The 27,629-nt window shown below is 40.3% G+C and overlaps 1 protein-coding gene across 4 annotated transcripts in view; it reads right to left on the reverse strand.

Moving 5' to 3' along the window:
* Positions 1-27,629, reverse strand: part of PDZD2 (PDZ domain containing 2) — a 2,738,687-nt gene that overhangs the window by 17,662 nt on the left and 2,693,396 nt on the right. For all 4 annotated transcript variants that reach the window (XM_044073368.1, XM_044073377.1, XM_044073386.1 and 1 more), the window contains 2 exons: positions 23,157-23,421; positions 1,244-1,378 (listed from right to left, as the gene is read on the reverse strand). In XM_044073368.1, coding sequence (XP_043929303.1) covers positions 1,244-1,378; positions 23,157-23,421 — 400 coding nt within the window. The remainder of the gene's footprint in view (positions 1-1,243; positions 1,379-23,156; positions 23,422-27,629) is intronic.

The raw sequence follows: 27,629 nt of genomic DNA on the forward strand, positions 1-27,629 counted from the left end.
GAATGAAGAAATAAAAAGTTACAAAGAAAAATAGGGATTTAGAAATCAAATAGACAAAGTTAGGAATAACAAAGATATGGTAGGAAAACATTATGCTAGAATATTATTTTAATCTATGGAATAGTTTAACAACAGTAAAAAATATAGCTATAAAATTACGAAATGTTTGGTGTATGAAAAAAATGAAGACTGTCAAGATTTTCTGTGGAGATTACAAACTAATAAGTTAATTGTGAATGTAAATATGCCATATAAAGAGTAAATGAGAGGACATGTCTTTATTGTGGGGAATTAGAAACCTCAGTTCATATGTTTTAATTGTAAGAGAGTTTGAAAGTTACAGGAAGTATTAACAGAAAAGAAAATTTTGATTGAATTTCAAGGATATAAGCAATTGAATATGGACATGACTGAATATGGATTTTATGAAGGTTTGGATAAAAATATGCTATAAAATTAGATAAGAAAATGTTTTGTATTATACGGGTTAATTGGAATCAAAGACTGACAGAACTTACGTTCAGTGGTAACTGGATGATTCCAAATATTGTGAGGAAGATTACATGCTGGTTGTGTAAAAAGGAGTGAGAGTCAATAGATATGCGATTTGTAACTTTGTTTTAATTAACTTTTTTGTTTTTTTTTAATACTGTAAATATGTTTATAATTTTTGTAAATAATGTATATATTGGTGTAAAATAAAGGACCCCTACTCTTTTCAATAGGTGCTAAAGGATCTTCTACATCCACCTGAACTATCACCAACTCAGGCAGGTTTGTCCTTGGTTTAACATCTTATCCAAAGTATGAAGCACTCAAGAGTAGAGCACACCCTGACGCTTTATTGCAGAGTCAACACCTGCATTGGGAATTTAAAGCAGAATTTTATTCATATTCATTCTCTCAGTTATACTGTGATATATTCTGTTTCTTCACTGTCCCTGAGATACCGTTTATATGTTTACAGGGGCCCCCCTTTCACTTCAAAATAACAGCTGAAAATACAGTGAAAAATTATCAGTGTAACAATCACAGTTTGAAAAGTTATGCATTTACATATTAGAAATTATTACAAACCACAAAGAGAACTTAGTAACTGGATAAAAAAACGATAATAATTTAAAGTAAAACAAAACAGAAATTGTGCAATATGTTATTGCATACGTAACAAAAAAAGTGTTTACAAAGGTTCCATTATCCACATTTCTGTGCAAAGCACAAAATCATTTAATGAGATTAGTACCTTTGAATATCTTTTTAATATACAGAGGCCTGTCTCCATGGACTGAAGCCCTTCCTCCATCAAGGCTAAACCCTAAGCCAGCAGAGGTCTTCACTAACTCCACTCTGATAACTTCACCTAGGTCAGCATTCATGCCTAGTAACACAAAGGAAAGAAAATGGTCAGTTGCAATACATTCATATCAGTGATATAGCAAATCAAGAAAATGCTTACCTTTGAATACAATTAATACAACATGCTAGGACACCATATAAATTTACTGAGGTCAGATGTTGCATGCTTAAATTATTTTCATTCCTTTGCATGACAAGTTTTATTAAGAATTTTCAAAACCTGCAATACACTCGCAAAAGCAAATATAATAATCTTGGGTCTGTTTTAGACTCCATATTGCTTATAGAAGTCTTGTTTTTTCATAATTCTTGCCATGTCTTGATTACAGCACTTGACAACTCTGTAATGTCATTTATTAGCCAAGCATATCAATTTTCTTCTTTCTGGGAAAACTTACATCAATTTTTATATAATTTATGCTGCTTTCCTGTGTAACTAAAGTACTCAATACACAGTTAAGAACTGTAAGCACTATGTCATCTTTAAACATCTTTATTAACTCATTAACACCTATGTGATGATGAATGCCACACATCTAACAGCCAAAACTCTTCTTACATTCCAGAACTTTTTCTGAAAAATAAACTTAAAAGCATAAGATAAACACATGTAAATATTTTCTGAATAAAAACTACTGAAACTGTACAAATAGGAATGTCATCAGTAAAAAGCATTCTTTACAGTGATAATAGTCAGTTAATTCATAGACTTATTATATTATAATGCACACAAATCCCAAATTATATTTTTTCTAAACTTTCACGAACAAATTTTCATAACTTGAATACTATACACTGTACACATATACTGTTAGAACATTTTGTTAACCAGACATTATGCTTTCATGTGTCAGCAAGAAATTCCTCTATAAGGGCATGTTTATTGAGATATTTACAGAAATATGAAAATATATGTTTAATTATATAATTAGCAATAGAAATAATAATGGATATCTCTCATAAAGACAGTTTTCTTCAGCATCTAAGATTTTACCTTATGTCAAGCAACAGTTTGCAAGTCAGTTGTTTTTTTTAAGTATTAAGTACAAATGGAAATATTATTTTCTTAATTACTAACAAAGACCTAGCAATATATCCAGTGATAGTGTGATATAAACCAACATTTTCAGTGAATATCATGTCTCACAGATTGATGTTTCACACCATGCACCTTAATAAAATATAGACCTCTCAGTTATGAAAATGTAATTACAAATATGAAAATATAAATAATAAGTGGCAAACAAAGAATAATGTTTGCACAGCAGGACATCCTACAGTAACAATTTTAGTGTCATTCTGTGAACTTCTTACACTTCCTAATACTACCTATTATACAATAAGTCACTTAATTAAAGAAGCTAGACTCAAAAATGTTCGGGATGCCATAAGGAGGCATGGCTGTGAACTGGAAGCATACAAAAAAAGGCATTTTAGGCTCCAGTGAGTTAAACTTGATATGGTGACACCTACAAATGCAGTAATGGAAAAGAAAACAATCCATAACATTTGCATTATTATTTTAGGCACTATGCATATGTTTTCTTTAAATATTTTTCATTCACTCCAATATAACATAAATTGTTCAGTTCTTGCCTTCCCTTAAATTTCGCTCCTCTACCTCCTGAACATTATTCTGCATGTATTGTTCTTACAAATTCCATTTATTCCTATGTAATTTGCTCCTTCTCTTTTCTTAAGATCCTGCCTCCAATTCTTTTATCTTCTTTACAATATTTAATATTTCAGTTACAGTTGGCTTAAATTTTGATTTCCATTTTCTAGTAATGGCTTTTTTTTTGGCAATTAATAGTGTTAAACTTAGTAAAGCCTTACTTTGTGTAGACAATTGAGATCCTATATCCCAGCACAAAAGAATCATTTCCTTAGCTACAATCATTTGCTCCCTTAAAATTTCTGACAAAGTACTCTATAGGATTTTCAAAACCTACCAATTCATTGCATTCTCTAAAAACATGTTCCTAATTACCTTTCTCATTCCCCTTACACCCCCAGCATTTGCTATCTACCTGAGGAAAAAAATCTTTAAAGTCTGCTTGGGTTATAAAATACATGTGCAATAACTTCATGCAAAAATCCGAAGCCCTTTAGATTTTATTGCATACTTGGGACTCTTACAGATGTTCTAACACTTTTTATTTTTAATTGCTTTGCCAATGTTTCTTTCTAATCTTTCCTTGCCTCCTCTGATTAACTATTCTAGTTATCATGCAATATTTTATATTCCCTAATAATTATCCTTTTTAAACACCAGCTTCTGTTGTAGACTCAACTACATCTCAACCAGAGATAGTTGTTCTCTTTTCATATACTCAGTTATCAATTTCAGTGAGAAAGGCAGTCTCTAACCTACAGTGCAAACTTCTACTGTATTTCCTTTCTCTCTCTCTCTCTCTAGTTATTTGTTCCTAATAACTTTGTTCCCTTGATAATTTTCTCAAGTAAAGTTAAGCTACCTCTTGCCTGTTTTCTATAATCATACTTGCAGGCATCCTTCTTGATAAAAATCTTCTTTCCTCATTCCATGTTGGCTTAGTTTTTTATATAATATGTTCTGCTAGCCTATAAATACAATACTATATATGGTTGCTGTTATTCTCCTTAAGGCCCTGCATCCAAAATCTTAGTCTCTAATTTCTTGAACTCCCCAACTTCATCATCATTCCTTTCCAATTTGATTTATAACCTTATGCTTGATTATGTACATGAATTTTAACTGTGTGACTTTAAAGTGTCAATTCAAATCAGGTAACCCTAAATCACCTTGTTCTATCTAGAAAATCAACTTAACCAACATAACTCTTGTTCTCTTTTCCTCCCAGATATATGCCTTCAACTCTTTAATTATCATATCCAACTTTTTCTCTTGTTGATAAAAATATGTATAACCTATATATATAAATGCAAATGGACTAAAAATATCTTCACTGCATGTATCTTACTATCCATATCCATAAACAAGAGCTTTCAGTTTCTTAGTTTTTGTATTATCTTTTTAGACTCTTACAGCATATCCGTAGCTTTCATAATAGCACCATTTTATTTCATACACCTAAATACTTCAGTTTATCATGCCTTCATTAATATGGGTTATACTGAATCAATTGTGTGGGCATGTAATTTACCTCTATAGCCTTTGTTTTACCTTCATTTATTTTATGCCACAAAAAGAAATGAAACTGTCAAAATATTCCACAACAGAGAATTATCCAATTTATTACATTTATCATCTGCAAATAAAACAAACTTTTCTTGATTACCGTACCAGTTAATATGCTTGAATTTTTCAGTCCCTTATTTTCTTTGCTAATTGTTCTAAATATAAAGCAAATAATGATGGGGAAGAGACATCCTTACCTGGTTTCTCTGCTCAAACACAACTTGTCAGAGAGAAACCCTAGCACCTTAATTCTTGTCTTCGATCCTTATTAAACCTTAATTGATATATTATTGATAAACAGTAGGTGAAGTCAAGACTGCAGCACTCTTAGAATTGTAATATGCCATGTACGATGGCAACCACAATACATAATTTGCACCCTAAGCCCTACCTCATCTACCTCCCAAAGAAATGAGGCATTGAATAGCTTTGTTGGAATTTCAGTTCCACTTGTTTAGCTCAGTGTATTGTGCTGTGGTTTTGTGAAACGTTTTATCTTTATCTACACTGGTAATACTGTATTCTACCTTAACAAGTATCAGCATTTCTTAGTTTCTGCAACTTGCAAAATAAAACTTAATGTGGAAGAATGGTACATTTCTTGATTTATATTCCTTATATTGTCACCTATATATTTTTTGTTTGATTGCAGTGTTTACTTTTAATGCAGTGCATCAAGGTATTAAAAGTTCTGGTTAGGAGAGAACCAAGTTGTGTCCCTTTGTGAATCATAGGAATTTTAAGTTACATACTTGTACACTGAGATAGGAATTAGGGACCATTATTTTTATTTAAAGAGAAAAACATTCTAAGGTTTTCAATAGAAAACTAACTGGAATGTATAGTTGTGTACACTTACCATAAATGTAGATGTTCGAGTGTATTCACTGTTGCAGTCATTACATTTGGGTAATCTGCTGGCAGGTTGCCCTCAGTCGGCCTGAATTCCAAAGTCTTGGGTCCTGCGTCAGTTGCTGTCTTCTCTTCCATGACGTCAGGTCGTCAGGGATATAAAACATGCAACCGACGCCATTTTCTTTAGTTTTTCTTGCCCCCCCCCGATGTCAGGTGCCCCCAAAAAGGTAGCAATATTATAAATATATATATATATATATATATATATATATATATATATATATATATATATATACATGCATCAATATAAACTTTACCTTCATCTCCAAGTAAATACACCACATAGGTTGCAGAAGATAGAGAAGAAAAGATAAACTGTAGAATGACAGGGGGATGGTGGGAGGGTAACCTAGACTGCAACAGTGAATACACTCAAACATCTACATTTATGGTAAGTGTAGACAGCTGTACTATGTTCTTCGTGTTTCACTTTTGCAGTCATTACATTTGGGTAGAATTCCAAAGCTATGGTTGGGAGGCTGGAGCTAAACAGCATTAGGTGAGGCTATAAGGCCCTGCAGCACTGCAGTGGCAAAGCCTGCCCTGGACTTAGAGTAGAGAGGCAAATGGTAATGCTTTGTAAAGGTGTGAACAGAACTCCAAGTAGCAGCCACTAGAATGTCCTTGGTTGGTACTCCTCTGAGAAAGGCTGCTGAAGTAGCTGCAGCCCTGGTGGAGTGAGACCTAATGCCCTTGGGCACAGGTTTGTCATGGTGTAAGTAGCAGAAACGGATGCAATGGCTTATCCACTTTGAAATTGTCTGCTTTGAAATAGCCTTTCCTTCTGATCCTGCAGCATATGACACTAGTAATTGCTCAGTTTTTCTTAGAGCTTTAGTCCTGCTCAAGTAGAATCTTAGCTGTCTGTGTACATCCAAGGAATGCAGAATTCTCTCCCCTTTGTTCTGCGGATTTGGATAAAAAGTTGGCAGATGAATTGTTTGGTTAAGAGCCACACTGGAAACGACCTTAGGCATAAAAGTAGGATTTGTCCTCAGAGACACCCTGTCTGGGTAAAATATGATCAAAGGCTCTACAGCCATGAGGGCCTGTAGCTCTGAAACTCTTCTTGCTGAAGTAATTGCTAGCAGCAGAGCTGTCTTCCATGATAAGAACTTTATATCAGTGGTAGCAGCTGGTTCAAATGGAGGCAGGGTGAGCTTTTCCAACACATAACTGAGGTCCCATGCAGGTAATGGTGATCTTCTACGAGGCCTTAAATTTTTGGCTCCTCTAAGATACTGCTTTAGTAAAAGATGAGAAAAGATTGATGGCTCTGTATTGTAATGAGCTGAAATGGCAGAGGCATGGATTTTGATTGATGAAAAAGATAGGCCTTTGTCAAGCATCTCAGTTAAGTATTGTAATATCTGAGGAATATGTGGTTCTGCTGTATCAGTTCCTTGTGCTTGATTCCAAGCACAGAATCTCTTCCATTTGTCAGCATAAGATTTTCTAGTACTAGGCCTTCTGGCTTCCAAAATGACATCCATCACAGCTTTACTGAGAGGTGTCATTTGTATGATTACAGGATTAGCCATGCTGCCAGGTTCAGAGTCTGTAGTTGATTGTGCAGGATCTGATTGTTTTGCTGGGACAGTAGTTGTGGTTTTTGAGGCAAGGTCCAAGCTGGGTATTGAGACAAGTTCCTTAGGATTGGGTACCAGTATTGGCGGGGCCAGTCTGGGGCAATTAATATCATCTTTGGCTTCTCTTGTCTGACTTTTAGGAGGACCTTGGATAGAAGAGGCAGAGGAGGAAAGGCGTAAACTGCTATGTTTTTCCAACTGAAGGATAGGGCGTCCACTTTCCATGCTTGTCTGTGATAAGTCCTTGCGCAGAATCTTTTCAGTTGATAATTTTGAGGAGAGGCAAATAGATCTATGTCTGGGCTCCCCAATTTCTCTGTGATCATGCTGAATACTTGTGGATTTAGTTTCCACTCGTGAGGATCCATAAGGTTTCTGCTTAAATCATCTGCCAATGTGTTTTGTTTTCCTGGCAGGAATTGAGCTTAAGGATTTATTTGGTAGGTCAAAGCTGTGTCCTACAGTGCCATGGCTAATCTGCAAAGGGGGTATGAGTGTGTGCCCCCTTCCTTGTTTATATACTGCATGACTGTGGTGTTGTCCTTCTTTATCAGTAGTTGTCCTGGATGAAGTAAGTTCTTGAAGGCTATTAGGGCATTTTGAACAGCTAGCATCTCTTTCTGGTTGATATGTGGATGCATTTGATTTGGCACCCATATGCCCTGAATGCATCTTCCTGCCATGTGGGCCCCCCAGGCATAATCTGATGCATCTGTTGTTAAGGTTTGGCTGGCAGGGGGTAGAGTGAAGGGCCATCCCATGTTTTGGTGACAGGCCTTTGCCCACCATAGAAACTCCTGTTGCAGGCAGGGAATGAGAGGAATCATTGTTTCCAGACTGTGTGAATGTTGGCTCCATAAACTTTTTAGGTACCATTGAAGTTTCCTCATATGCAGTCTTGCATATGATATTAGTAGGATGCTGGATGCCATGAAGCCCACAGCCTGCAGAATTTGTCTTGCAGAAGACTGGGTTTTTGTTGCCATCAGTTTGAAGTATGTAGTCAGTTGTCTTTGTTTGTCTGGCATGAGGTAAGCCATCTGGGCAGTTGTATTCAAGCTTGCACCCGGGAATGTTATCTTTTGAGAGGGTACCAGTTGTGATTTCTTTTCGTTTATTGTGTACCCTAGGCATGTTAGAAGCCTTTGCACAAACACCAGGTGTCGTATAATAGTGTCCTTGTTCTCTGTTTGAATGAGACAGTTGTCCAAGTAAGGATATATTTGAATACTTCTTTGTCTGCAAAATGCAATTAATGGTGCCAGGCACTTTGTAAAGACCCTGGGCGCAGTGCAGAGAATTGGTAATGCATTAAGCCAGGCTTGAATCTGAGGTATCTTCTGCACGACTGTCTTATTGGAACATGCAGGTATGCCTCTTTTAGGTCTAAAGTCAACAGCCAAGCATTCTTGCCCAACATGGGCAAAAGCTGTTGTAAAGTGAGCATTTTGAATTTTGGAATGTCCAGGTATGTGTTCAAAATCAAAAAATCCAGTATTCGCTGCCAGGCCTTGTCCTTTCTGGGTACCAAGAACAGTCTTGAGTAAAAACCTTGTCCTCTTTCCTGATCTGGTACTGTCTGAATGCCCCCCATATCCATGAGGGAAGAAACCTGTTTCTGTGCCTCTGCCCATTGGTTTGTTGGCAGATCTGGCCAACCATTTGTCATTGGCAGAGTGTGGAAATGGAATCTGTATCCCTGTGATACGATGTTTAGTACCCACTTGTCCTGGGTTAGTAACTGCCACTTTTGAGCAAAAAGTGCTAATTTTCCCCCTATGGGTGCTGCCAAAAGATAAGTGCTTGGTGTAGGCAGAGGGAAGTCACTGGGATTGCTTTCTGTAGGTTTGCGCTTTATCTCCTCCAGATTTGGAGGTGGACGTGCCCCATTGCTTTGACCTGTATGAGTCTTGAGCCTGGTACCTGGAACCCTTAGGGCATCTGGATTTGCTCCTTTGAGCTCTGTCTGACACAGGAAAGGACCAATTTTTTGTAGGCCAGTGTCTACTGAATCTTGGCGGCTGCACATGTAAGAAATCTTTAACAGTTTGCATAGACTTAACTTTGTCTTCCATTTTCTTTAAAACCTCTTCTGCCGTAATACCAAACAGAGAATCATGCTGTAAAGGTGCATCTAGCAATTTAGCTTTAACATGATCAGGCAAATTTTGTTCCTTTAACCAGGCATGCCTCCTAATCACAGATCCAGTAACTGCGGCCCTGCAGGAGGCCTCTAAAGAATCAAAACCACATTGCAAAGTATGCTTTCCAACTTGTTTAGCTGCATGCAATAATTCCTGCAATTCTTTATTTTCTGCACATTCTGAAATCAACATCATTTTCTGTTTCAGCAATCCCATAACATGTTGTTGGTACTTAAGCATATGAAATTGATAGTTTAAGGCCCTGATTGCCAAGGTTGCAGATATATAAACCTTTTCCCCCATCTGTCCAGTGCCCTTGAATCTCTGTCTGAGGGGACAGGTTTTTTTGCTGATGAGGCCTTAACTCCCTTAACTCCCTTTGGATCCTGTGAAACAGTTTCAGGATCAGCAGCAGGGTTTCTAAATAAAAAATTATGAGAGCCAGGGACCCTGTAATATCTGTCAGGCTTACTGGGAGCCAGAGGTAAACAGTCAGGGGTCAGGCTTGACTCCGAGAACACATCATCCACAATGTCTAAAACAGGGGAAATGGCTAAAGGCTTCTGCTGAGGGAGAAGAAGGAAATCCCTGAGCCTCTTTTTGGATTCTGAGAAGTCTTGACTCTCCGAGTAAAAATGCTCCCTCAAAGTATGCAAGGTTTCTCCAAATGAATAATCCTCAGGAGGAGATGCAGATGGAATAGACTCCTCAGCATCAGAATCCTCATAGGGAGGTGAAGATAATTCCTGATCAGAAGAGGAATCAGAAGAAATAGAAACCTGATCTGAAGATTCATAGTCAGTCTCTTGCCTAGGTCTCTTGTCTGGAGGGGGATGGGTACCCCTGATCAAGGTAATAAGGTCTTCAGCCATTTTGATCATCTGTTTTTTAGGCATAGAGGCCTGTGCACGTGGCGCAGGCTTCGGTTTTTTAATTTTAGAAGATGTGTTTGCCTTTGGTTTTGCAGCTTTCGTTGGTTTGATATATAAATGTTGAGGTCTGAATACACCCTCAGAAGCCGGTGCCTGCTCAGCGGCTCTGGACCCATCCGAGGGAGATACATCCGTCGGTCCAATACTTTGAGTATCTTGTGGCATGCCGAACTACACGAGTGTCGGTAGAGGCCTGCGACTCAAAGGTAGTGGGTACTGTATTCCAAAGACCCAGACCACAGTTAACCAGTGTAACCAGCTATCCTCAGACAAAATCTTACTCAAAACCTGATCACCCATACCATTGTAACTTAGCTGATTATATATTGAGTCTTCAACCATTACTGCTTTGCACTGGTTTTAGATTTATACTGTTTGTTAATTCTATAAGTTGTTATCCATGCAACATGGAATCACAGCTGGCTTTTGCCTCACTCTTAGCCAGCCTTCTTGCACTTGATCTTCTGAGGCACTCTAGCAACTGCCTGTAGTTTGCTGACAAGCCATTTCTTCTAACACATGCTGGATCCACCTGTGAGAAATGAACATATTTATCTAAACTGGAGGCTGCCTTCTCTACCCCTCCACCCCAATGTGAGTAAACAGCACCACGACAACACTGCTATTATGGTACCAATACATTAATCCTACATATGTTGACAGCAAAGAAAGCTTTGCCTAAGCCTCCTAGGCCTAATAGGCATCCTACCATCTTATCTCAGGCATGTTGCACAAATATGAGCACCAGACCCACATTACTACCTACACCTGCTGTTACTGGGAGTCACCTATGGAACTGCAGAATATCCCAGAAATGCCTCCATTTGTGATGCCATTGTAGGACATACAGACATGAAACTTACCAGGTTGGAAAAGGATAGGGTGATAGCTGTCTCTCTGTTGCAAGGATTATGGATGTTACTATGGTTCTTAGGCCCCTAGATACAGTTACAGTCTTGTAGCTGTCCATGTGGGTATGAATGATCTGAAGCTTTCGACTCTGGGAGGATGCAAAGAGAGACTGTTGAGCTCTCTGTTTATACCTTTAAAGAGGGTAAGACCCTGGCAATGAGCAGCATTCTACATTCACCAAGAACAGTGCCTGATGAAATGGCTTCAATAATTGCTAGTAAACTGGTCTCTTTCTAGGTGATTCAGTGAGTGATTGCATGAGATGAAACAGTCAGTAGACCCAATTGTATCAGGAAGGGTTCACAACTTTCACCCCTTGGTTTTTACATACTGAAACTTCAGCTACCCTTGTAGTACATTTTTTAAGCAGAATTCACCTGATGGATAGCCCACTATAGCAAACTCCCATCTGGATAATATATCAAGCCATCATAGCTGAATGCTAGAAGTGTAAACAACAGAATCTCTGAGCATGAAGACTTCCTTAACAGTGAGAACAGCAGAATTTGTGCAATTTGAGAAAGCTGGTTCCACTGAAGTCATAGCACTCCCAGTGTTCCAGACTACAATGCCTATCACACATTTAGATTCACTGGAACCTGTGGGGGAGAATCTGTATTTATTTGTAACCCCATAATCTCTTACTAGATTTCACATTATACAAATGTGGAACTTGTTGAAGTCCTTGTAGTTAATAAAATGAAAGATCACATCACGGTTATAGATTCCCATTTATAACAGCTTTAGAGTATGCAGAATACCTCAATCCTTTAGACAAGTTAACAATCAAACTAATTACCGTCATTACGGGTGACATTTCTTATCCTCACATAAACTGGCAAACATATATTACCAAGAGCAAATATGCCCAGTGATTTGTATTTGTTTTCCTTGTTAGACTCAGACCACAGTGTGCACATCAGACACTAACCTAAAACTCTCTTCAGACTTATGCAGCCAGCCCACTCTTTTTCTCAATCCTGAATGTCAGTTATCCTGTGAAAGCAGCCAGAACTAGAAAGTTAGCAACAAGACTGCAGAAGTCCTCGAAGAAAACGGACATGAACAACATATGTTCTCTGGCTGAACTCTGACCTGATACCCTCTAGTATGATGAAATGCTAAATAAATGCCTATCCATATCTAGAGAATCAACTTATCCAACGTAACTCTTGTTGTAGTAGTGCTAACTGAATAGCACTTGTCAGCTCTGTCCTACTGTGCTGAAATGTGTGCACACTTAGACCACATGCAGTCAGTAACACTTTACTCAAAAGACTGTAGAAAACCAGGGACTTTCTCCCCAAAGTTATATTATTTGCCTTTTTTCCCCAAAGAGTATATGTTCACCCTCACTCCCAAATTCACTTACAGGGACTACACCAACTCCCCTTTTATGGAAATACAGTAAAACAGACAACTGAATATCTCAAAATAGCTAGAAATATATTTGAAGAATAAGTGGGCTAAAGCACCTACCTCTGCTATACGTCTCATTGTTTTTTTGTGCTGCTAGCTACACTATCATGACAGACAAAAGAAACTACTACAGTAACCCACAGTCCAAAAACCTGCAAACCCCCAAACCATTTTAGTTTACCATAACCCAAGACCATACACCAGGCTGTACCTCCCAACCAGATCCTACAGTGCCCAATAAAACAGAAAACATTCCCACTCTCTTTAAAAAGAAGTTATATTCTTACCATAACGTTCCATGTGAGTTGTACATCTCGTCTTTGTTCTTACACGTGTGGCTCCAAGTCAGCCATTTTCCAAGCTCAAGATCTTTGAGAGTAGGTTGAGGCACAGTCCCTATCCCATCATGCTCTCCGACTAACCTCAGATCTAGTTTGCTGAACCCAGCAAGAAAGAATACAACTAAACATACCAATATGCAAAATGTATACATATGTATACACATATTTACAATTAGCTAAGAGATAATCTGGCTGGAGTTAAGGACACTAGTCAGACCAACCAGACCACCAATCATACCCGTTCTTCCATAATCTGGAGGGGGAAGGTGTGAGGGAGTCTAAGAACAAAGGCGAGATGAACAACTCACATGGAACTTTATGGTAAGAACATAACTTCTTTATGTGAAGTTGTTCAATCTCGCCGTTTGTTTTTACAAGTGGGTAGCGTCCCAAGCACCCTAATTCTGGGTGGCTCACGGGAGTGCATTCCTGAGAACAGTGGAACCAAAGGAAGCCCTGTCCCTGGAGACTCTGTCCACTTTGTAGTGAGTGATAAACATATGAGGTTTGGACCAAGTAGCAGCTGCACAAACGGTGTCCAAAGGCAAACGGGCTGCACGAGCCAGACATGTAGAGACAGCCCTGGTACAATGAGCTTTCATGTCACATTCTAAGGGTTGGTTGGCTGAAGAATATATAAAATTTTATACAATCAGATAACCATTTGGACAATGTAACTTTAGATACAGGAAACCCTTTCTTATTGTCTGCATGGGAAACAAAGAGCTGATCCGATTTCCTAAATTCCTTTGTTCTGTCCAAATAAAACCTCAATTGTCTGTGAACATCAAGCTTACGTAATATGTATTCCAATTTATTAGAATGGTGTCTGAAAAAAGTGGGAAGCTCAATAGACTGGTTCAAATTAGCCTCGGAGCAGACCTTAGGAAGAAAGGTAGGATTTGTCCTGAGAGACACTCTTGTCAGGGTGAAAGACCAGATACGGAGGTCTGAAAGAAAGAGCTTGTAGTTCAGAAACTCTATGCGCCGAGGTAATAGCCACCATTAAAATTGTCTTCCAAGAAAGAAACTTCAGAAGACAAGATGATGCAGGCTCAAAAGGGGGAAGCATAAGTTGAGACAGTAGTAAATTCAGATTCCAGGGAGTAACTGGATGTCTGAAAGGTGGCCTAAGGTGATGAGACCCCTTCAGAAAGGCTTTACATAATCTGTGAGACATAATATTAGAGCCTTTGCATCCTAAATGAAAGTTGGATATTGCAGCCAATTGAACCCTTATGGTGGCAGCTGCTGCACCTTTGTGAAAAAGCATAGCCAAGAACTCCAGAATACTATGAATGGGAGCGACATAGGGATCAATATCATGTTGAGAAGCCCAACAAACAAACCGCTTCCATTTACTGTTGTACAGTTTCCTGGTGGAGACTTCAAGAGAAGAAACTAGAATATGTTGCACCGCGGAAGACAAATTATATGACCTGGCTAGGTTGGGAAATGGAGCAGCCAAGCTGTCAGTTTGAGGGAGTGAAGAGAAGGGTGAAGAACTCCCGAGTGAGTCAGAAGGTCTAGCACTGGGTCCAGAACCCAAGGTTCTTCCACTTGATATTGCTGAAGGAAGGGGAACCATATCTGCTGAGGCCAAAACAGGGCTATCAGAATAACAGTCCTTCCCAAGCTTTTGGCTTTCTGTAAAAATCTGGGGATCAGAGGGGTTGGTGGAAAAGCAAAAAGGAGACCCCAGGGCCAATGGTGTAAGAGTGAATCCCTTGGCCTGTCCCCCAGTGCAGGATACAGGGCAATGTAGCTTCTGCATTTGGCATTCATTGGGGATGCAAAAAGGTCACAGCAAGGCTGGCCCCATCTGTGGAATATCATTTCCGCCACTTGTTCTTTGTGGGATGACTTGTGGGGCAACAGAATGGCTCTGCTCAGTTTGTCTGCTATCACGTTGGATATCCCCGGGATGTGCATTGCTATCAGAAAGCTCCCAGTGGATACAGCCCACTGCCAAATTCTCAGGGCCTCTCGGCATAAGGGGTAAGACTTGGTTCCCCCCTGTTTGTTGATATACCAGACCACTGACATGTTGTCTGTCTGGATTGCAATCGTCTCCCGAGGTAGAGAGTCGTGAAAGTGCTGCAACACTAGAAACACTGCTCTCAACTCTAGGACATTGATGTGCAAATGGGATTCCATCTCTGACCAAGTACTTTGGACAGTTCTTCCCTGAAACAGCCCCCCCCACCCTATCAGGGAAGCGTCTATGGTCACCGTGGCTGAGGGAGGGGGAAGTACAAATGGATGATCTACAGTTACCTGGTGGCTATTCAACCACCTAAGAAGGTCCTTTTTGCAACCATTTGTCAGTAGAATCTTGAACGACATTGGAAGCTGTAGATAAGACCACTGGGTGAAAAGTAACCATTGGAGTATTCTCATGTGCATCCATCCTAGAGGAATCGCTATGAGTGTAGCTGCCATGGTACCTAATAGCTTCAGAACCTGGGAGGCCGGTACTCATCTTTCCATTAGCAAGTGGGACACCTGATTTCATAGAGAGATTACTCTTGCTTGAGGCAACCTGACCAAGGTTGTGGTGGTGTCTAGATCAGCTCCTATAAAGAAAATATGCTGCAAAGGTAATAAAGCAGATTTTTCGAAATTTATGGTTATGCCTAACTGAGAGCACAGACTGATTGTGTAATCTCTGGAGAAAATCAGTTGATGCCTGGTGGTAGCAGTTAGGAGCCAGTAGTCCAGATATGGAAACACCCAGAATCTTAGATGCCTCAAGTGAGCCGTAACCACTGCCATGCATTTGGTGAACAATCTGAGGGCTGTGGAGAGACCAAAGGGCAGTGCTCGGAATTGGTAGTGACTGGCCCCCAGCCGGAAATGCAAATGATCTCTGGATGGTCTGGCCATTTTGATGTGGTAGCACGCATCCTTGAGATCTATAGAGCACATCCAATCGCCCATTCCTAGAAACGGTATTATCGATTGAAGCGTGACCATCTGGAACATTTCATTCTTGACAAAGGTGTTGAGTCTGCTGAGGTCAAAAATGGGCCTCCAGTCCCCCATTTTCTTTGGAACTAAAAAGAACCTGGAGTACGTTCTGGATCCTGTCTGGTCTGCCGAGACTGGCTGGATGACTCTTTTTCTAGCAGCTTGTGGATTTCTATGGTTGCTTGATGCCGCAGACTGGGTGGAATGTCTAGGATTCTTGTTCGAATAGGAGGGGATGCTGAAAATGGAATGATGTAACCGCTGGTAACTATACTTTGTACCCAAGAATCTGTTGTAATTCCTAGCCAGGCATCTAGGTACAAAGCCAAGTGACCCCCGACTGCCTCTAGAGCTGGACAGTCGGGCCTCCTTTCAGGAGCGCTGATAGGGCTTACCAAGGAACTGCTCCCTGTCATCCTGGTTCTGCGGACCCCCTCTGCCACTTGGGTGGCATCTTGCATTATTACCCCCCTCCTCTGCCCCTGGAGGGGGGTTCACTATGTGTGTTTTGGAAAGCTCCTTGGGATTTTCAGAACCACATTTTTCCACCTCTCTGCCCTTTGGGGTATGGTCTAGTAGGGGTGGAAAAACAGACTCCTACAGCAGATAGTCTTTCCCTCCTGCTCACACCTAGTGAGAGTCTCCTTGACTTTAGGCCCAAACAAGGAAGAGCCATCAATTGGGGTGTTGACAAAGGAAGACTTGAAGGCTTCCGCAAAGGAGCATAAGCGCATCCAGTATTGTCTCCTCAGAGCTATCGCTGAACCTGCTGCTCAGCTTGACCCATCGGCTTCATAAGAAATGAGCTGCATGGACGAGTTCACAAAAGAATTAAGGGTGTTAAGCTGTGCCGTCACCTTCTCAGAGACAGCATCACCTGTGTTGCCCTTTAGAGTATCTCCAAGCTGTTTGAGGAGGTCTGGTTGAAGACGGGTTAAATGGGTTAAATAGTTAAGCTATCTCATGGTAAATGTCATAGAACTAAAGATGCATTTCCCGTATCTGTCCATTGTCCTAGAGTCTCTATTAGCAGGATGGACAGAAGAAGAGATTTCTGACATCTTTCTTGGTGGCCGCCGCCACCACCATGGCATCAACAGGAACTCCCTTCATGAGAAAAGTCCTGTCTTGGGGGGAGGTGATAAATTTGTTAGGCCTCTGAGGGGCCATTTGCATGGAATCAGGAGACTCCCACGCCCTTCGAGTGATCAAATCCATTAGTTCGTCAAAGGGCAGAGTAACCGAGGAGGTGGAAGGTTGAGACCCAAAGGCATTCAGGAGCACCGACTCATCCTCAGTAGGGGTAACGGACTGCCAATCACCCCTCTGTTTTAGTATTTCCAGGATGTCTGCAAAGGAGACATCCTCCGATGGGGACCGTGGGAACCCTTCTGATTCCTCTAAGTCAGTGTCTGATGTCAAGGATTCCTGAGGGGATCCAAATGCCTCCTCTTGCACAATCTCTTTCTAGGGACTTCATCAGTGGGGCTGTCTGGTGAAGTCTTAGTAGAGCAGGGGTCACCCGATGAGGTTACTGAAAGCTCTGGGTCTTGACGCTTGGTAGGAACCTGCAATGTAGAGGCAAAGTGCGGCCCTTTAGGGGAGGAAGAGGAAAGATGTGAGGGTCTTAGCAGACATAACCCTCTTTGTGGCACCGAAGGCACTGGTGTCTTGACCAAAGGAATCGGCCAGTTCTGAGGAAGATGTCAACCTCCCCAGTGCCGAGGCCACGGGCTCCGAACCAGAGGATGGACCTGATCTCATCTGCGCCGAAGCCCCATGAGGAAGAGTCAGAACTGACACATCGACGAGGGAGTGTCGGCTCTGAGATTCTTTGAATGGAACTGAAGAAATCAAGGTTGACGGGGTCGAAGGCACTGGGACAGGCCTCGGCACCGAGGGTTCCACAACCATCAGATCTTCTCCTTCCGGCTTCGAAGGCTTGGCTAGCCTCAGAGGAGGAGTAGTAACAGCCAATAAGATGGCTGCAGGCTTCGAAGTCAGTTGGGACAAGCCGAGAGTAATTTGGCCAATGCCAGGTTCTCTAAGAGCCTCTGCACCACACGGTCTACATCGATGTCTGAAAGGGTCCCCGAAGAATGGGTCGAATGAGCCGAAGAAGTCACCGACCTAAGGATCGGAGACTTTAAAACCTCTGACACTGGCTCCAGCACTGGGGTTTGGCTCTGAGATATCAACTCGGTGCATGGCTCCACAGACTGAGGAGCCAGCGACCGCACCTTCACAGAGGTGCTCATAACCGAGGACCTGGGTTCCGAGGACACCTTTGAAGACTTCGGCCCCTTGGAAGACTTGGAGGTCTGGTCAATCTTGTCCAATGCTTCCTGAACGTCTGGTTTCAACAGCCTCTATCAACCAACTTCCTTCACCTCTCTAATAGAACCCTGCTGCTGAAGGAGTGGCAGATAGAGAAATCCTCTTGTAAATATACTGGTCCCAATCAATGCACACAAGAAACATGGTTATCCATAATGGACATTTTTTGCCCACAGCTACACCTCTTAAAACCTGATTTCTGTTTCTGATCAGACATAATAGCAAGAACCCCTACTATCAGATCCCTGATAAAGAGAAACACTAAAGGTACAGTAAGAACAAGTATACCGTACTAAATTCAATCCACAGAACAATACCTATCTATAGGAATCGAAATATCTATATAAAAAAATACACTAAGAGTAAAGGGATATGGAAACACAATTCGACAGAGCCCTACCAACTAAGACGCAAAGGTAGCACACAATATTATAGTAAAGAAACGGCCAAAGGCCCAAGAGCAACCGCTCCAAGTTCTAAGAAATATATAAATATGCGATAGGCTATATGCCCCAAAAATAACGTAATAGCTATATATATATATATAAAACTAAACTATTCTAACTATGCAGAAAATTTTTACGAAAATTTTGTCCAAAGACAAGAAAAAAAGGTTTACTGGCCCAAGCTTCTCTGAAGATCGTGAGATCAATTACAGTGGCAAACAGTCAGACAGCATCATGGGATAGGGACTGTGCCTCGAGCTACTCAAAGATCTTGAGCTTGGAAAGCGATCGACTCAGAGCCAATGGATCGGCTCCTAACCCACGTGTAAGAACAAACGGCGAGATTGAACAACTTCACATTACTTATTTCATAATCTCAGTCACATCTATAATTAAACAAAAGTTTGATCTAAGTCTGCAGATGACTGCAAGCTAGGAGCAGTCATTCAATCACCAAATGACTTAGCCAATCTGTAGGAAGGTTTGTCTCAAATAAATAAATGGTGCCAAAAATCATGGATTGAAACTAAATGCAAAAATGCATTATTGTATCTTTTGGGAAGACATCCACCCCAGGGAACTACCACATTTACAATACGTCCCCTAAGAGTTGACCCAGTTGTTCAGGATTTGGGAACTTATGTGGACAGTGACCTAACTTTTGACCAACATGTCCCCATTGTTGTAAGGAAGTCCTTCTATCACACAGCTTATAAACAAAGTGATTGTGATTAGATCTACATATGTCATTGCCCTCTTAACTCAGACATTATTAGGCCAGTACTGAGTGTAATGCCCCCTTTGGCATGTATCTGTCCAGATACATATAACAACTGGAACACCCAACATGTTCTACATGGACTATCTCAAAGCCTTGTCACTATAATCAGTATCCTACAGACTGCTAAGAATTGGTCTGTGCTTGGTTTATAAGGCATCCTCCAAACCAGTACTAATGGATTTACTGTATATCAGCAAGTCAAATGGCATCAGAAATACTCGGTCTTGGGATCTAAACTTCTGCAGCATCAACAGAATGTTTCTAAGGGACAGGTATATCTTGCAGAGGATACTGCTGCTCTGAAACAGACTCCCCATCCACATTAAAGCAAAGTTAATCCCTGTCCATATTCAAACACAACTTGGATCAATGGATGGGAAAAGGAAAATTTACTCCAGGACCACCCCCTGCACTACTAATGGACTGAGACAGCTCCTAAATGCTTCATCCCATGCATGGGTCCTCTGAAATTATCTATGGCATGATCACAGTTATTCTCATTAGCAGTAATATATAATTATCAACCATGAAATGGTTAAGGACAGCCTCCTACCAAATGGGACGGGTTAATTTGAGCACAAAAAAGGAAACTGGCTAGGTTTAAAATGGCTCACAAGGGCAGCTAGCCTAGTAATTACCTATGAACCTATAAAAAACCCTCCCATTCGAGTGTGCAAATCATAAAAATAAATGTAACTCACATTCCTTCTTGATACAGCCACTCCCCACCTCCATTATTAAAAATATTCTTTTAAAACAAAAAAAAAAACGTACATCATCCTCACATCTGACAAACTACCTGCTGAATATCAAAATATTTCAGCTGAGGCTATAGCCTATCAAATGTCCACACTCATAAACCTCTCTGTCTTGAGTTGTGTGTTCCATTCTCATGGAAAAAAGTTACATCCTACCACAACACAAAGGAGAAAACTGCACAGAACATAATAATTTCCACCTTATTGCTACCCTGCCCCCTTTATCTAGAATTCTTGAAAATTGTATGCAGTCTCAACTCACCTAACACCTTGCCCAAAATTGCTTTCATTGCCCCTCCCAACACAGTTTCCACACTATCATAGTACTACAACTGCCCTCCTGTACTTCACTAATACAATTAACACTCATAGAAACGAACTCAGGAAACTATGAGCTCTTTTTCTCAACCTCTCCCAACCCTTTGACATGGTCTCCTACCCCATCCTATTACAAACTCTCAAATCTAGGTTTTATGAATTCTCTACTGCCTGGTTCCTTCCACTGCCATCTTACTAACAGACTCCGAGCTGTAAAGTGGCACACACAATTCTCTCCTTTTCTCCCATTTTCTACAGGCATCACTCAATGCTCCATTCTTGACCTTATACTCTTCAATATCTTCATCAATAATCTCTCAGAGGCCTTTAAATAAGCCACAATAGTCCAATATGCCCATGACTCCACCCTTCTATATAGTGCCGAAAACCTTCACAGCCTGCAGAATATCACTCAAGAATCCTTCTCATCTATTGAAGCCTGGTTAACAAATTCTTAACTTTTTCACAATTCCAAAAAAAGTAAACTTATCCTTTCTCCCAAACTCAAGTCTCAGCTCAGAAACTCTAAGCTGATATTGTGTCATCAAACACCATAATTGAAATGTATTTGAAGTTGTTTTCTGGGGTACTGCACTGATCTCCATGGACTTGTTTCAAACTCAACTTGGGAGCAGCCTCTCATTAAGTGATTTACTCAGAGTTACTCAATGGAAGCTGAGGGAATCAAACCTTGCACCCCTGGACCACAGGAAACAGCTCCTTAATACTTTAAGCCAACTGCCAGAAAGTTTATTCCACATACTGAACTGCTTGGCATAATTTTCACCACTTCAATTGTTGTTACATCCTTCCTAGTAAAACATGACCATCTAGACGTGATCTCTATGAAAACCTGATTTGTGGTCTGAATAACTCATCTTCATTTAGGGATTACTCCAAAACCAATTATTTAATTTTTAATGAAAATAAGCTCCCCAGCAAATCCTGTAACTAAGGTTGCTGCCTTCTCCTCTGAATTTTACTTCCTCCTGGATAGAAGCAGTGAGGCATTTGTACCTAGCCTTCATAAGCAAGACGGCAAGTTTAGAGCTAAACTGATATGGTGGAACAACCACATGAACAAACTCTATAAAAAAGAAAATCCTGGCCATCACCAAAAGATGACCACTTCATCATTAAAAAAAGGGATTTAAAACTGATAAGTCAGTTTTTCAAACTTACCATTAGGAAATGTGAGGCCAGCTATGAACCTAGAGTTGAAACTAATCAAAAGACAACCACAATAACTTCTTCAGCTATGCTGTGAAGCTTGAAAGTAACCCATCAGTTCTGTACTTAGTATAGCTCTAATGGTACCTGCATCTCTGAGCCCAAGGCCATTGCTAATATTCTTGCTGACAAATTCTCTTCCACCGTCACTCCCCCTGACCACCCCTCTGTCATTTCCATTCCCCCATCACACACAGCCCTCATTCTGAGATCAGTCTGGATCAAGTCCTTACTTTCCAAAATTAAAAATACTACCTCTATGGGTCCTGACAATATTCATGGATGTCTGTTGAGAAGCATAAAGTCACATCTAGCAGAACTCCCTCATCAACTTTTGAACCAGAGTCACTCCATTGTTTATGTCCCTGAAGTGTGAAGAAAGGCAGCTCTTGAGCCTTTGCATAAAGGCGGTTCCTTTAATGACACTGGGAACTGTCATTAGAGGCACTGGAATGGACTACAGCTGAAATAATTAGCACCAAAACAGATGACTTGATATACTTGGACACACACCAGTCTGGCTTTGTAAAAGATACATCAGCTTGGTTGAATTCTTTGAAACAGTTACTGAGGCGAAGGATAAGGGGCATACAGTTCTCACAGCGTATCTGGACCTTGTTGTAGTGCTTGTGATACTTCTTTCTTAATAAGCAAACTATAACATTAAACTACAGTATCTGCATTAATTATTTGATATACTGTTGTACCACATTTAGAAAAATATTTCCAAGCTCTTTAAGATCTAAAAAAATCTCGGATTACATCATGAGCCTTCTACCTTCCAAGACCATAAAAAGTTGAAACTTCCACTCCAGGTTTCCAGAAGAGCTACTTGTCATCTGATGTGCACCTCTCAAACTCAACTCAGGCAATATGATAGTCTAACTTATTAATGAGGTAAAACATCCAGGAGCCATTCTTAATAATTTGAAGTGGTTGCACTTGTAATGGGCTTAAAAGCAAAGCACAGGTAAATGAAGACAATTACAGAATCACTAGTAAGATTGCAGGAATGTAGCCCCAATGAGCACAGTTAGAATAGAGGCTTGGTAATCTGTTGGAACTGGGTGTAGGGAGGATGGATGCTCTTATCCTTTGGAGGGGGATCACCTAATGTCATAATCTCTTGGAGGGCGGTAATACAAGGGGGTCATCCTGTGGCATGTGTGGGGATGCACCAAGGCATGCATGTGGTAGCCTTCAGTCATAGGTGAACAAGATTGCAAATGGAGAAGGTATAGTGGCCCCCAAAGTGATACAGTTTTCATGTCCTCCCGGAGGAAATGGTTGGGACCATATCAGAAATACCCTTACTGCTGGGAAGCTGGTGAGGGTACAAACAGTCCTCATGGCTGCCTGTGTGACAGGCCCTCCTGACAGCTGTCACCCTGGCCCTTGCAAGTGGCAGAATGCCTAGAGTAGGGGAATAAATGTGTTGTGTCCAACGAGGGGGATCCTGATGGTCATAAATTGTATAAAGACAGTGAACAGAAAACTGAGATATATGTCCTTGTATTAACATCATACCTGTTGCTGTTTCCATGGTGACATCCTTTCCAGATGTGAAATATTTCCCTGCTGGTAGTTCATGCCTAGAAGATCCTGCTTCCCCATCCTTTGGTTTCTTGATTACAATGACGGCCTGTCTAGGCAGCCGGGTCTGATGTAGAACTGTCAGAGCATCGCCATGGGTTAGTCTGACTACAGATGTACCATTGATAGACAAAAGATAATCTCCTCTCTCAATCGTACCTTCCTGAGCAGCAACACCACTTGAGAAAACCCTGTGTACCTGTAAGAAAGAAAAGATTCTGTTTTCTTCGTTGTTAGATACAGTCCCAAATGTTTAACAGCCGGCACAGGTTTAGACTCCACTACATACATGCATCAGGTTTATTACTGGTATGGACAAATTTGACTTAGACAAGGAGTTCAGAATGTGACACTGATACAGAGCCGAATGCCCAGCTGCACTCCCAGCAACATGGTTCCAGGTGGGAAGGAGAATTTAGCAAAGACCAGGGAAAGGCAATGAGGTGAAAAATGCTACAGCAGTTGTGTAGTGTATATTTTGGGGTGTGGCAGTTACCAAGTGGAAGACTTTCAGGAGTGCATACACAAGTGCATGTCACAACTGAAAGAAAGACATACAGATACTGAGTCTATCACCAAATTATAGGCTGTGTCACTATTGTAAAATGCATCAACAGACATAAATAATGCCTCAAAGGAATTTAAATCAGGAGCTTAAGAACACACACACCATATCTTGTTTTGCTTACAGACCTTGGCCCTCTGTTTTTCTCTGTCCTCTTCTTTAACACCTTTATTATATTATCATGTTGAAAGACTTCACAGGCAGAAATTATTTCAAATGGAATTCTCAAAAATCTGTATCTACCAAATGGTGTGCTGAATGTAGTTAACAATGAAGATTTGCTATCCAGCAAAATTTGTCAAAAGAAACTTTTTGCATCTAAGACTGAAAAAACAGTGGAATTTGGCATGAAAGCAGCTACCTCTTCTACTGTGCGCATCAGATGAGGACACTACTTAAGTGCTTTGTTTAAGTCTCTTGGATCAATACATACTCAAATATCGTCTGAGCTTTTCTTATGAGCTATGACCATGGAGGTTACCCATTCAGTCAGCTCTTCTGCTGGAGTTGACACCTAAATTCACCATTTTGTCTAGTTCTGATTTTACTTTGCTCTGCATTCCTACTGGAATCTTCTATGCTGGTCTGACAACTGGACTTACTTCATGGTTTAACTTCATAAAATATGTAACTGGAAGTTTACCAATCTCATCTTTGAAAATAACAGCATATTCATTAAAAAAAACTCTCTGTAAAACTATTGTTGTTGTTCATACTCACATGGTGAACCTCTTTATTAAATAAAAGCATTCCCATTCTCAGACTGTCCTTGAGGCCTGTAGTTACTGCATGTGCCTTTTGACTACGTAAAACTGCAAGTCATAGCTGTTTCCAGCAGAATGGCATGAAAGAACTACTGTGCCATCAGTTTGAATCTCTTCACCACCATAAGCAACTAGTTTTGCAGATTTTGCTGAATCAAGTTTCTCACCAGCTCTTACTTTAGCAAACATTTGTGCTGATATAACATTGCACTTGGACCAGGTGTCTACTTACTTTAAGCTCTACAGGTTTCTCATTAATTTGTACAGTACTGCTGACAACTGATAGTCTACTGTATTAACTGCTTCATTGACCAGAGACACCATCAACACAGAAAGTTTGCTCACAGCTCTCAGAGTAGAGACCAAATCTGCATGCTTTTGCTTTATTTCTTAAGTCAGTAATATATGCTGTAATAGTTTCACCAGGCTTTTGATTTCATATGTAAAATGTGTGCCTTTCCATTGTAATATTCATTTGAGGGTTACACATTTCTCTAACTTTACATTTTAAGCATTCAGGGTCTTCCCACATTTCAGCCTGTATCACAATGTGGCGGTTCTTCCCTCCCCTGCATACACAGATGAACCTTCTCACTGAATGGCTTCTGAGCCAGCTAAATTGAGAATTATAAATGCTTTTGTATTTGTGTCTTTATTAAAATATGCAGCCTGTATGAAAATATAATTTTCTTGCTCAGACACTTTCCAATTCTGTGGAATATTATCATCAAACACAAGTGGATCAGGTCTGTGAAACCCCCTGCCATAACAATAAAGTTCTTTTAAACATAAGTATAGATCTGGTATTTGCAATATTGCTCAAGTCCATGACAATCTCTACGAAAATGTTTTTTTTAACAGTGCAAATACCTTAAACACTCTGGACACTTTGTACACTTCGAAAAATCTTAGCTACTGCGAAAAACTGCAGACATTTTAACCTTTTCAAACATTTTAAACACTTCGGAGATTATCTCAAACACTTTAATCATTATGTCACTGTCTCAGGCATTTCAAATAACTCAGATATTATTTTGAACACTTGAATGCTATGCCACATGTCTAGCGACTGAAAATCATTTGAAACGAATTTAAGGACTTTCAAAGAACCGCTGACCATTTTGTGAGTTCACTCCCAAATATATTGCTCCACTTCAAAATGTGTGCCTCATGTTTTGCGAGCTGCTTCAACTTCGGATCCCATTTTGACACCATGTCACATGTCTCGTGTATTCAAATGAGACAGTGGCGCACGGGATGGGTTCAAGTCATTTATTGTACATAAACACATCAGGAGCTGTAACTGGAACATATACTTCAAACTTCATATGCTTACTGACTGACTCATTACTTCTAACACACTCACATGTGCATCTCTATTCAAGCTTGCACTCACCCTGAATGACTACAAAATGGCACAGATCTTGCATGTACTCTAACTTATATGCACATGTTCTCTGACTACAGTGGCTGACTAGGTACAATATACACACTGTTCTACACTACTGACCTTCACCCTCCTTCTTCAAGAATAAGGAAAAGGAGTGCTAGTTCCAGGCATAGAGTGATATAGTCCTTGCTACACTGCAGATGACCCAGGTTTGAGTACTGGCTTGGGTTCCTGTAGGAAATGGCATGGATATGGGATTGGTTGTTGTCACTTCTCCCATCTCAGACAGGAAGGGAGGGAGGTGACACTAGTTCACCAAAAAAAGGATGACAAGTAGCAGAACCACTAAAGTCTAACACGGTGGAGTTTGAGCCAGCTGAGCCTAATTGTCACATGGTCAGCAATAGCACACTCACAGGAGCCGTGAGGGGGAGAGAGAGCTCTAAACGGGAGGCTGCCTTCCTGCATCTGCAAGCTGGTCTGCTCCCTACCACCTGATTCTTACCAGGGAATAGAAGGGCTGATTGGAATTTCTAGGCAGGAAGGAATGGACCATACGACTCTCACCCAGCTCAGGAATGCCCATTTCCCATGTTATCTGAATGAATGGATTGTTTGGGTGTTGGTACTTGAACTACTGGGCAAGGTCCTGGAAGGGTGTAAAAAAATCAGGAATGGGAGACTGCACTGTTATCATCAGTGAGAGTTTTATTTTTTTTTTTTTAAATAATGAAATAGACACTGAACTTGGATGGGGGAATGAGCCATCCATAAATGTGAAAGGGCATAAAATCACATCTCATGTGTCACAAACCTGTAACCATGTGTGACTGCTAAGTATCTGTTTCAAAGTCCTTTCTGCTGCTGAAGGTAAGCAGTATGCTTCTAGCATGGCATCACCCTATAGTTTCCATTACAAGTAACACCTATGGCAAAGCCCCATAGTCTCTCACCTGGTGTCATCTGTTTGATCTATTCCCCCCCACCAGCAGCGCTTCACACCCAGATCAGTATTCAAGTGCAGGAATATTTTTTTTTATATGTAACTAATACAGCAATAAGGAGCAGGAAATGTCCTTATTTCTTTTGCATTCTGGACTGCCGTCAAATCAAATCTAAAATCTGAACATCTTCAGTACTGTAGAAGTATCAGAACATATGAAATAACTTACTACCGAATTACAGGAAAATACAATTTTATATTAAGATTTCTTAACACTGAAATAATTTTGGAAGTACAGAAAATATGGATAAATGTTGATACCATTCTTTAAGAACTACTGAAAGACAGAAGAAGCTTAAAACACACTAAAACTAAGAAAAGCATAAAGGCCAGGAAAATAATTCAATAAGTAAATAAAGCAAGCAAGCAAATATTAAATAAAAATTAATATGGTAAGCAGTTTTAAAGGAACATTGCCAAAACTTTGCAGTACATATTTTTTCTCATTCTTATGTCTTTCATCGGGTCTATATTAGAACTTCGAAGTTTCAAAACTTTGAATGTTCTAATATTGAACCCTATTACGTGAAAGTTGAAAATATCGAAGCAATAGAAAAACAAATTTTTTCCTAGGATAAGAATTTGGTTGTCTGTTTCTGTTGGTTTGGTATTTTCAGTGCAGTGGTGGAAAGTTACGGGTCGGGTTCACGTAAGTGTGCGATATAGTTAGGGTGCGGGTTAGGTA

Source organism: Protopterus annectens, chromosome 1.part1, assembly GCF_019279795.1.
Source record: "Protopterus annectens isolate FY-2018-M chromosome 1.part1, PAN1.0, whole genome shotgun sequence".
Taxonomy (NCBI): Eukaryota; Metazoa; Chordata; order Ceratodontiformes; family Protopteridae; genus Protopterus; species Protopterus annectens.